General features: G+C 38.6%; 1 protein-coding gene across 5 annotated transcripts in view; it reads right to left on the minus strand.

Moving 5' to 3' along the window:
• Positions 1-708: 708 nt before the first annotated feature.
• The window catches only part of IRAK4 (interleukin 1 receptor associated kinase 4), a 28,083-nt gene continuing 16,087 nt past the window's right edge, over positions 709-12,704 (minus strand). For 3 of the 5 annotated variants that reach the window (XM_059886532.1, XM_005206426.5, XM_059886533.1), the window contains 4 exons: positions 7,703-7,886; positions 6,518-6,580; positions 1,969-2,127; positions 709-1,853 (listed from right to left, as the gene is read on the minus strand). In XM_059886532.1, the coding sequence (XP_059742515.1) occupies positions 1,818-1,853; positions 1,969-2,127; positions 6,518-6,580; positions 7,703-7,886 (442 nt within the window). In that variant the 3' untranslated portion in view covers positions 709-1,817. Of the gene's footprint in view, positions 1,854-1,968; positions 2,128-2,268; positions 3,152-6,517; positions 6,581-7,702; positions 7,887-12,704 lie in introns of those variants that run through there. The other 2 variants (NM_001075998.1, XM_059886531.1) reach the window with 2 other exon arrangements.

Below are 12,704 nucleotides of genomic sequence, written 5' to 3' on the forward strand. Positions count from 1 at the left end.
TTCCAATGAGTCAACTCTTCGCATGAGGTGGCCAAAGTACTGGACTTTCAGCTTTAGCATCATTCCTTCCAAAGAAATCCCAGGGCTGATCTCCTTCAGAATGGACTGGTTGGATGTCCTTTGGGATCCCAATAACCATGAGTTAAGTTAGTTGAGAGGTGGAGGAAGACTGAGGAGAAAGAGAGAACGCTGAGGGGTTAAGAGCATAGACTTAAATATGAGAGTGGATTTGAAATCTGGCTCCTCGTTTACCTTTTTATTTCAAGAAATAATCAAATTCTCATTATATTTTCAAACAGCATAATTTTCAGTTATAAGCCATACTGGACCTCAAATTATGTGGGTTCCTAGTGAGACTGTTATTAAGTGATTTTACTTATTTTCCTTTTCCACTAGCAAACATTTCTTTTTGCTTAAATGCTTAGTTTATAAAGGTGATTTGAAAAGTGTACTATCTTTGTTTCCCAAGAAAGCATTTAGGAAAGTCTAAATAATATAGAGGACAATCATCTTCTACTATAGCTCACTCTGCCCATTCTTGAGAGGGTTAATGAAAGAACTAATGATATCAAGATTATTGAATGAATAATTGCAGATAACCTGGTATTGTGGATATAACCTATGAACATGGTGCAATGTCCCCATAGGAGAATCATGGGAATCTATATTCATTTTCTATTGCTGCATAAAAAAATATCACAGACTTAGTAGTTTATAGCAACTCATTTATTATCTCACAATTTTGTATGTCACAAGTCCAGGCACAGAAATCCATGTTTGCTACTGAGAGTCTCACAAGGCTGAAATTTAGGTGTCAGCAGGGGTTATGGTATTATCTGAAATTTGAAGTACTCTTCTAAGCTAATTCAGGTTTTTGGAAAATTGAGTTTCTTGGTCTTACACAACCAAGGTTCCAGATTTTTCTTGCTGACTGATAGCTGGAAGGTAGCTCTCATCTCCTAGAGGCTACCAGTATTTTATAGCCAATGTGGCCTTCCTATAACATGGTAGCTTACTTCAAGGTCCACAGAAGGATCGCTCAGACTTCTTGTAAGAGCTTACCTTATTAGGTTAGGCCCCTAAAACAGCATCTTCTTATTGATACTCAAAGTCAGCAGATGAAGGACCTTAACTGCATCTCAAAACACCTTCAAATTTGCCACATAACATAATCTAATAATGGCCACATGATCATGGGAATACCATCAGGGCATAACTGGCTTATGGTGAATGATTGCTAATGGCACACTGTGAACATGACCCTATAAACAAATGAAAACTATAATAGGATTTTATAATTATTTATATAAACATTAAATTTTATATCCCTTTACAAGTTACAAAGTGCTTGTACATACTCTGCATCATGCCTACCTGTTAGAGAGGCACAGTAGATATTAACCCAATACTACATGTGAAAAAAACAAAGCTCAAAGCAGCTAAGACATTTCCCAAATCTTTACAGAAAATTAGAAGTAGAGTCAGGCTTCAGCACAGGGTCTTTCCACCCTATAGTCCTGTCCTCTGTTTAGCTAATTCTGAGTTTTCAACCTGTGTTTGCTGAGGTTCCGAGGAGATATCTCAGGGATTACTGTAAGAACTTAGAGTGACTCTAAGAAAGTTGGGTTAAGCGCTGCAACAGTGGTTCGACTATTGTTTGTCCTCTATATTGTGAGTTCTACATAAGCTTTAATAACCACTGCATTTCACCATGCTGCCTTATAAAAGATAAAGAATACTTACAAAAAAACCCTTTAGTTTAAAAAATGATTTAGATAGCTGTATATAAAAATCCAAGAGTCTATTCCAGTAAAGTTTTAAGAACCTGTCATTTCTTCTAGCAGCTGTTGAACCTTTTATAAAGAAAGAGAAAACAAACGCATTAAATAATTGATTGGAAATGTACACGTGGGAAAAAATGACAGACCCCACCTCCTTCACATTTTAAATACATGTAAAAATGAATACCTTCTTAATGTCTGGTCTCTTATTTTTCTTTTCATGCAGACACTGACTGGCAACAGAGTACATAGTTTCAATGGAAGTGGAATCAATGTCATTCATCTTCCTATCAACATAATCTTCAATTGTCTTTTCTTCATCTTCAATTTCTTCTTTAATATCTAGCTTTAAGGCAAAAGTTAAAACTTTAAAAGTTTCAAATAAAAGAGAAACAAATCAGGTAAATTCATAAATGTATTTATAAATAAATACAAATTATATGTATAACTAAATTAATATTACTATGTTATAAAATAATACATTTAAATTATTTAATCTACATTATAATAACATTTACTCATATTTACTATCTGCTGTTGTAACCTTATTAAGAATTAAGGACATCTAGGACAAACTCTATTTATTTACTTACTTATATTAATACATACACACATATCTCCTTCCTAGAAATGTTTAGCCATTTGCCTTCGGATTTTTGTGTTTATGTGTATTCCTCTCACATGCTCATTAGCAGCCCTTACTAGGCTTCCAGCACAGTGAGGTCTACTCCTCTGCTGTGCTCCCAATGATGCAATTCCAACTCTGAATGCAGATCTTCCTCTCTGCACAAGCACACTGCTCTATGGGTACTCACACTGTTGAATCAAGAGAAAGAGGGAGGAGGAAAAAGGGGGCAAGGCCACGATGAAAAGGTAACGAATACGGAGAGAGGTGGAGAACGAGAATGCTGTAGTGGTTGAGCAGTGGTCCCCCAAAAGAAACGTCCAAATCCTGATCCCCAGAACCTGTGACTATAACTGTATTTGGAGAAAAAGGTCTTTGCAGATGTAATTATGTTAAGCAATTTGAGATGAGATCATCATCGGAGAAGGCAATGGCACCCCACTCCAGTACTCTTGCCTGGAAAATCCCATGGAAGGAGGAGCCTGGTAGGCCGAAGTCCATGGGGTCGCTAAGAGTCGGACACGACTAAGCGGCTTCACTTTCACTTTTCACTTTTCACTTTCATACATTGGAGAAGGACATGGCAACCCACTCCAGTGTTCTTGCCTGGAGAATCCCAGGGACGGGGGAGCCTGGTGGGCTGCCGTCTCTGGGGTCGCACAGAGTCGGACACGACTGAAGCGACTTAGCAGCAGCAGCAGCATCCTGGATTACCCAGGTAGGCCTTAAATCCAATGATAAACATCTGTATAAGAAAGAAACACAAACACATACACACACACACACAGAGGGGAAGACAATGTGATCACAGGGGCAGACAGTAGAGGGGTGTGGCTACAAGTCAAGGAATGTCAACAGCCACTGGCAGCTGGAAGAGGCAAGGGAAGACTCTCCCCTAGAGTATCCAGAGGGAATGGGGCCTGGACAAAACTTTGATTTCAACTTTTGGTTTCCAGAACTATGAGAGAGTAAATCTGTCATTGAAAGTCCTATTTTTGTGGTGGTAATCTTTTTCCCTCCTATATTTTTAATCTATACACTTTCTCTGTAAAATACAACCAACATCCAAAGCTTTAGTATGCCTGTACATGAATGGCTCACAAACTGTAACTCCAGCCCAGGGTTCTTTCCTGACCTCCAATAACCAATGGAACAGAAGATTTATTTCATTGATAAAGACAAAATTTCACTATGTGCTACAGAGAAGCCTGGTGGGTTACAGTCCATGGCGTTGCAAAGAGTTAGATATGACTGAGCATGCATTCACACTGTATAAAATATTATGAAAATATTAACTTTTCATAATAATTGGAGGCTTTCTGTATATACCTTACTGTAAAATATTAGATACCATGTAGTATTCAGTTGGTAAAGAATCTGCCTGCAATGCAGGAGACCACAGTTCGATTCCTGGTTTGGGAAGATTCACTGGAGAAGGGACAGGCTACCCATTCCTGTATTCTTAGGCTTCCCTTTGGCTCAGCTGGTAAAGAATCTGCTTGCACTGTGGGAGACCTGAGTTCGATCCCTGGATTTGGACGATCCCTGGGAGAAAGAAAAGGCTGCCCACTCCATTATTCTGGCCCGGAGAATTCCATGGACCATATACTTCATGGGGTTGCAGAGTTGGACATGGCTGAATGATGTTCACTTTCACTTTTCAATATTCATTATACATTTCCAAGAACCCATGGCAAGCTTTATAATATATACTTATATAAGGGACATCTGTAGCAATATTATAATATAGGGTTTTTCTTAAAAATATGGCATGAGCCTTTGAGAAAATATATTATACCTTTTGACTTTCTAATCTTTGTTCTAGGGAAATAATCTGGTATACACATGTCTGAACTTGTCAGGGTGGTTTGTCCCATTAAAACACAGAAATTAGAATAAAGTCAGTGTAGGTCTTACAAATAGCTGAGAAAAGAATAGAAGCTAAAGGCAAAGGAGAAAAGGAAAGATATATCCATTTCAATGCAGAGTTCCAAAGAATAGCAAGGAGAGATAAGAAAGCCTTCCTCAGTGATCAATGCAAAGAAATAGAGGAAAACAATTGAATGGGGAAGACTAGAGATCTTTTCAAGAAAATCAGAGATACCAAGGGAACATTTCATGCAAAGATGGGCACAATTAAGGACAGGAATGGTATGGACCTAACAGAAGGAGAAGATATTAAGAAAAGGTGGCAAGAATACACAGAACTATACAAAAAAGAACTTCATGACCCACATAACCATGATGGTGTGATCACTCACCTAGAGCCAGACATTCTGGAATGTGAAGTCAAGTGGGCCTTAGGAAGTATCACTATGAACAAAGCTAGTGGAGGTGATGAATTGCAGTTGAGCTATTTCAAACCCTAAAAGATGATGCTATGAAAGTGCTGCACTCAATATGCCAGAAAATCTGAAAAACTCAGCAGTGGCCACAGGACTGGAAAAGGTCAGTTTTCATTCCAATCCCAAAGAAAGGCAATGCCAAAGAATGCTCAAACTACCACACAATTGCACTCATCTCACACGCTAGTAAAGTAATGCTCAAAATTCTCCAAGCCAGGCTTCAATAGAACATGAACTGTGAACTTCCAGATGTTCAAGCTGGTTTTAGAAAAGGCAGAGGAACTAGAAATCAAAATGCCAACATCCGCTGGATCACTGAAAAAGCAAGAGAGTTCCAGAAAGATATCTACTATTACTTTATTAATGACACTAAAGCTTTTGGCAGAAAGTGACAAAGAACTAAAGGGCCTCTTGATGTAAGTGAAAAAGAAGAGTGAAAAAGTTGGCTGAAAGTTCAACATTCAGAAAACTAAGATCATGGCATCCGGTCCCATCACTTCATAGCAAATAAATGGGGAAACAATGGAAACAGTGAGAGACTTTATTTTCTTGGGCACCAAATCACTGCAGATGGTGACTGCAGCCATGAAATTAAAAGTTTCATGCTTGCTCCTTGGAAGAAAAGTTATGGCCAACCTAGACAGCATATTAAAAAGCAGAGACATTACTTTGCCAACAAAGGTCCATCTAGTCAAAGCTATGGTTTGTCCCGTAGTCATGTATGGATGTGAGAGTTGGACTAGAAAGAAAGCTTAGTGCTGAAGAATTGATGCTTTTGAACTGTGGTGCTGGAGAAGACTCTTGAGAGTCCCTTGGACTGCAAGGAGATCCAACCAGTCCATCCTGAAGGAGATCAGTCCTGAATACACATTGGAAGGACTGATGCTGAAGCTTCACCTCCAATATTTTGGCCACCTGATGTGAAAAACTGACTCATTGGAAAAGAACCTGATGCTGGGAAAGGTTGAAGGCAGGAGGAGAAGCAGACAACAGAGGATGAGATGGTTGGATGGCATCACCGACGTGATGGACATGAGTTTGAGTAGGCTCTGGGAGTTGGTGATTGACAGGGAAGCCTGGAGTGCTGCAGTCCATGGGGTTGCAAGGATTTGGAAATGACTGAGCAACTGAACTGAGATGAGGTATTTGAATAATTTTATGAAAAACATATGTGGTAGTATTTATGTAAGTTTTTTACTTTATAAGACCCTGTAAGTACTTAAAATTTAGAATACAGGAAAACAAGGCATGGCATAACTTTCCTGTAGTTTTAGCATTCAGTTAGTCTATTTATATAATTGTCAATGAATCCCTATATAATACACAGGTAAAATTTTCTGTAATAACTTTATTAAATAATATTCCACAATAGAAATGGAGAAAGAATTTTATTAGCAATTCTAGTCTGACAGAAATTTCTAATGAAGAATGTTATTTTTCCTCTGAAAATGGTATTAGTAATCACCATGAAAGTAACAAAATAAAAATACACTAGAGGAGATCTCAGAAATCATACGCTCCATTGTGATTTTAGCTACAAAGAAACTAGAACATAGACTATATCCGTGTCTTCTCCAAGCTTCACAAATATTTCATGGCAGAGCTCAGATTAAAAATAATTGATGCTTTTTCCATATGCCACTATGTAATTGCCAACAGAAAGATTGCCAATAGAAAATGACATTTCCAGATGCCAAATTTACCCACATAAATTTAGATTATAAATGAAAGAGAAAAGAACTAGAAAAATGAAATCTTTCAATTACCAATAACTGAGGTTCACGGTGTTCATCCACAGCTGGAAGTCCAGTTATTATTTCTAGCAAAACCTAAGAAGAAAGTAAAACCCATAAATATGACTCAAGACAACATATAGAAACTGGAAGGAACATGGCTCTTGATTATGAAATCGAATGAACCATCTCCACACACTGCATGCCTTTTAGGCATGAAAGTGGAAAGAACACAAGCTGTGGTCATTTCTTACCACCCTTTCTTCCCTGACACCTCAGAACTCATCCATCTCCTACGCAGTTCTTTAATACTGGCAACTTACTAAACAATCAGCCCCCCAAAATATGTGTTCTGGACATACTCTTTTTCCTGTCTTGCAGAAGATATTTCACAAGAATGATTTTCTCTGGCTTTTAGGAGAATACTATTTTCTAAACCTCAGGCATATCCTACGAACTTGTGCCTTAACTTCACAGTGTTATGACAGTAGACATCCATAAAAGAAACACATATGAGTGTAAAAGACAAAGGATTTTCCAATTCTCCAACCACTCCCACCCCACTCCTTACACCATCATAAAAGGTTATTATCAAACTGGTAGATCAGAAAATGCCACAACATATTTCCTTCAAAACATTTCCTCTTTAACATATGACACTAACATGCATACTGTAGGACACAATTTATATACTAAGTTTCATGCTAATTCATGTGGCAAAAATATTATTTCTTACAGTAATTTCAGAAATCAATTTAAAAGCCTTACAAATTCAGAGAAGTTTTTATTACTTTCTCATTTAACTAGAGGTTAAAGTGAGCAATTTACATCTTTACATATGACAGCTAAGCAACATAGGTGTATTCAAAATATTCTATTTCAATTTCACAAGTACAGCCAGAATGATTATTGTTACTAATTATATATATAGTAAAATATAATATATTACAAGTATGTGTGCATGCATGCTAAGTTGCTTCAGTTGTGTCCAACTCTTTGCGACCCCATGGACTGTAGCCCACCAGGCTCCTCTGTCCATGGGCTTCTCCAGGCAAGAACACTGGAGTGGGTTGCCATGCCCTCCTCCAGGGAATCTTCCTGACCCAGGGATCAAACCCATATCTCATACCTCCTGCACTGACAGGCAGGTTCTTTACCACTAGCACCACCAGGGAAGCCTATTACATGTATACATAAATACATACATATGAAACTTACCACACCAAAGCTGTAGATGTCAGATTTGGGTGTAATTTCTCCTCGCAAAGCTTCAGGTGCCATATAAGCTGTTGTTCCCACAATTCTGCTAGTCATGACTGTCTGGGCAAACTTCTCAGAAGCCCGTGCAAGCCCAAAGTCAGATATTTTGGCTGTAAAGTCTTCATCTAATAAGATATTTGCACTAAAAAACAGTTTTTCTTTTTCAACAAATCAAATAGTTCCTTAGGAAGGTATAACACTGTATGTATTTACAGAGTATTCTATTTTATAATACACATCATAAAAGGTTGAATTTATGTAAATAAATCTAGATTAAGGATTATAGCTAAAGAATAATAAAACTGTCTTCTTTTTTGTTTCTGTAAGGAAAATTTGAAAAAAAAAGTGAAGTAAAACTCTTCACATTAGTGATATTTTTATTATTTCACAAATAATTTATTATAGGGCAACTTTCCTCAAAGTATGCTAAAGCACCCTTCTTAATTCCTCCCCTAAAATTTCTCAATTCATTTAAAAACAAACTTCCAACCAGAGTATCTCAACTGTATCATTTCTTAGGGAGTACTCTCTCTGAAATCTTTTGAAGAGGAAAGAATATGGCTAAAAGATCTTAATTCATTTATTTTATGCATTTGCTCATACAATCAGACTTTCATTCAACAAAACTTTATTGAAGACCCGCAACGTGTTACAGTATTTAAGCTCAGTGCTGGGCATGGGGACAATCTCAGAATCTTGTCTGTGACAAAGGTATAGAAATAATTTTTTAAAATTCCTAATGGTGATATTAGGTACAAAATGCTGAGAGAACAACTGTGTGTGCAGAAGAACTGAAGAAAACTTCAAGGAGAAGGTGAAAAGTGTGTGTAGTCTTGAAGGGTTATTAGAAGTTCAGGTTACTGAGGGAAAGAAAGGCATTTGAGGCAAATGGAACAGAATGGACACAGTGATGAAAACAAAAAACATGCTCAATTTGAAGAACTGGTGTCAATGGAATGTGAGGAGAACTTGAACTTTATCCTGGAATCAAAAGAATGCCAGCTAAATGTTTCATAGTGGGGAATGATGTTATCAAACTTGAGTTTCAGAACCACAACCTGGCGGTATATTAGAGCATAGCTAAGAACTGGCACATACCAATTAAAGGATGACCAGGAGAGTTTGTAAAAAAGCAAATAAGAGATAGTGAAAATGTAAATAAAGGCTGGGGAGAAAAGGAGGTGCAAATTCTGAGGTACACTCAACAGAACCTTGTAATTTGTATGGTATGGGGAATGAGGAAGTCTTTAGCTTAGAAGATAGGATGAATACCGACTTCACTTGATTAGGAAAGAAACACAGAGAGAAGAATTTGGGTTGGAAGAGAAATGAATTTGACTTCTAACATGTTGACTTAGGAACTGCTATGGAACACTGTGGTAGGGTGATTTGGCCTGCACACACTGAAAATATAGGACTGGAGGCTAATGATATAGATTTGAGTCACCCATACGGAGGTAGCAGTTGAAGTCAACATATCCCTCAGTAAGAATATGCAGGATTAACAGAAAAGACAATGAGGTAGCAATCAATTAGAATACACATCAGTTAGAATACACATCAGTTAGAATACACCGAATAAGGGATGGAGATGGTGTATCTTCTCTTTTCTAAGGCCAATCCCTCTATGGGACTCCTTTCTACATTCTCAGGAACCTTGTTCTATAAACTATCTCACTTCTCTCTTCTGTTCTATCACATCCCTCTTCCCACAGGCATAAAAGCATGCTTTGGTCTCTGCCATTTTAAAAAAAAATTTTTTTGCTGAATAACACATTGATTTCCAGCTATCCCCCTTCATGGGCTAAATAAAAGTGTCTCATCAGACTTGTCTATACTCATATTTCACTCTCTCCTTAGTTCAGTTCAGTTCAGTCACTCAGTCATGTCCAATCTTTGCGACCCCATTAATCGCAGCACGCCAGGCCTCCCTGTCCATTACCAACTCCCGGAGTTCACTCAAACTCAACATCCATCAAGTCGGTGATACCATCCAGCCATCTCATCCTCTGCCATCCCCTTCTCCTCCTGCCCCCAATCCCTCCCAGCATCAGGGTCTTTTCCAATGAGTCGACTCTTTGCATGAGGTGGCCAAAGTATTAGAGTTTCAATGTAGCATCAGTCCTTCCGATGAACACCCAGGACTGATCTCCTTTAGGATGGACTGGTTGGACCTCCTTGCAGTCCAAGGGACTCTCGAGTCTTCTCCAGAACCACAGTTCAAAAGCATCAATTCTTCGGTGCTCAGCTTTCTTCACAGTCCAACTCTCATATCCATACATGACCACTGGAAAAACCATAGCTTTGACTAGAGGGACCTTTGTTGGCAAAGTAATGTCTCTGCTTTTCAATATGCTGTCTAGGTTGGTCATAACTTTCCTTCCAAGGAGCAAGCATCTTTTAATTTCATGGCTGCAGTCACCATCTGCAGTGATTTTGGAGCACCCCAAAAAAAGTCTGACACTGTTTCCACTGTTTCCCCATCTATTTCCCATGAAGTGATGAAACCAGATGCCATGATCTTAGCTTTCTGAACGTTGAGCTTTAATTCAACTTTTTCACTCTCCTCTTTCACTTTCATCAAGAGGCTTTTTAGTTCCTCTTCAGGTTCTGCCATAAGGGTGGTGTCATCTGCATAGCTGAGGTTATTGATATTTCTCCCAGCAATCTTCATTCCAGCTTGTGCTTAATCCAGCCCAGCGTTTCTCATGATGTACTCTGCATACAAGTTAAATAAGCAGGGTGACAATATACAGCCTTGACATACTCCTTTTCCTATTTGGAACCAGTCTTTTGTTCCATGTCCAGTTCTAACTGTTGCCCCGTAACTGTTGCTTCCTGACCTGCATATAGGTTTCTCAAGAGGCAGGTCAGGTGGTCTGGTATTCCCATCTCTTTCAGAATTTTCCACAGTTTATTGTGATCCACACAGTCAAAGGCTTTGGCATATTCAATAAAGCAGAAATAGATGTTTTTCTGGAACTCTCTTGCTTTTTCAATAATCCAACAGATACTGGCAATTTGATCTCTGGTTCCTCTGCCTTTTCTAAAACCAGCTTGAACATCTGAAATTTCACGGTTCACGTATTGCTGAAGCCTGGCTTGGAGAATTTTGAGCATTACTTTACTAGCATGTGAGATGAGTGGAATTGTGCAGTAGTTTGAGCATTCTTTGGCATTGCCTTTCTTTGGGACTGGAATGAAAACTGACATTTTCCAGTCCTGTGGCCACTGCTGAGTTTTCCAAATTTGCTGGCATATTGAGTGCAGTACTTTCGCAGCATCATCTTTCAGGATTTGAAATAGCTCAACTGGAATTCCATCACCTCTACTAGCTTTGTTCGTAGTGATGCTTTCTAAGGCCCACTTGACTTCACGTTCCAGGATGTCTGGCTCTACGTCAGTGATCATACCATCATGATTATCTGGGTTGTGAAGCTCTTTTTTGTACATTTCTTCTGTGTATTCTTGCCACCTCTTCTTAATATCTTCTGCTTCTATTAGGTCCATACCATTTCTATCCTTTATCGAGCCCATCTTTTCATGAAACTACCACCTGAATTCTGACCCAATTACTACATGGAAATAGATTTCCCAAAAGTCACTAATGACCATCATGGCACTAATCAAATGCCTCATTAAAAGTGTTTTAAAATGTGTCATTTTTCAGTCTTCATTCTGACTTCCAAAAAGCAACTGGAAATTTGGACTAATCCTTCTCAGGCAACTAACTCTCTTTGCTTGTTCTCAGGGATACCACACTCTCCTGGTTTTCAGCTTCCTTGCATACTTTCTTGGATTCCTTTTTAGACTCATTTTGTTCTACTTGGCCATTAAGTCTTAAAGTTCCTCAGAGCTAAATCTTGTAACCTTTTCCTAATCTATCTTTCTTAAAGTTAAGGTAACTATATGCTAGCTCTTCAACCTAAGTAACATAAGTAACACAGAAATTGATATCTTCCAGCATGTATGTCACACTGATTAACATCTCTACTCACTTCTGTATCTTAAAGGAACCTCTAACACAACATGTACAAAAGAGAACTCACTTTTTCCACTCCCAATCTTGTCCTCTTTCAATGCTTTCTCTGTAAATGAATCATGCCACAATCATTCCAGAATGCGGTTCTGGAAGCCATAAATCCTGCTGTCCTTCCTGACATGTTCCTCTCCCTGAATGCCACCCACCCATGCTGCAGCCAAGAGTAAGCAAGAATCTGTTCACATTTCTTCATATAAACTGTTACCACCAAATCTTCTATGACAGGCTCCAAACTATCCTTTCTTACAAATGAGTCTCTATACTCATCAAAGTGATCTTCTCAAAACTTAACTATGATGCCACATTCCTCCTTATAATTATTCAATGGCATTTGATTATACTTATGATAAAATTAAAGCTCTTATCTTGGTCTATTACGTCCTACACAGGGCTTAGCTCTCTGCCTACCTTATAATTTTATCTTATCTATCAATCACTCCTTCAATTTCTGCACTTCAGTCATTTATTTCACCTCCTGTAATCCATCATGTTCATCTGAACACTGGTCTCACAAATGTGCTTCCTTATTCCCAGAATACTCTTTTTCATATTCTATGCTGCTGCTAAGTCACTTCAGTCGTGTCCAACTTTGTGTGACCCCAAAGTCAGGAGCCCACGAGGCTCCCCTGTCCCTGGGATTCTCCAGGCAAGAACATTGGAGTGGGTTGCCATTTCCTTCTCCAATGCATGAAAGTGAAAAGTGAGAGTGAAGTCACTCAGTCGTGTCCGACTCTTGGTGATCCCATAAACTGCAGCCTACCAGGCTCCTCCATCCATGGGATTTTCCAGGCAAGAGTACTGAAGTGGGGTGCCACTGCCTTCTCCATATTCTATAGATGTCCTCAAATTGTGCTCACTCATGTCTTGTTCATTCTTTGGATCTCTGCTTAAGTATAATTTTCTCAGGGAACCTTTTTT

This window comes from Bos taurus, chromosome 5, assembly GCF_002263795.3.
Source record: "Bos taurus isolate L1 Dominette 01449 registration number 42190680 breed Hereford chromosome 5, ARS-UCD2.0, whole genome shotgun sequence".
In the NCBI taxonomy this organism is placed as follows: domain Eukaryota; kingdom Metazoa; phylum Chordata; class Mammalia; order Artiodactyla; family Bovidae; genus Bos; species Bos taurus.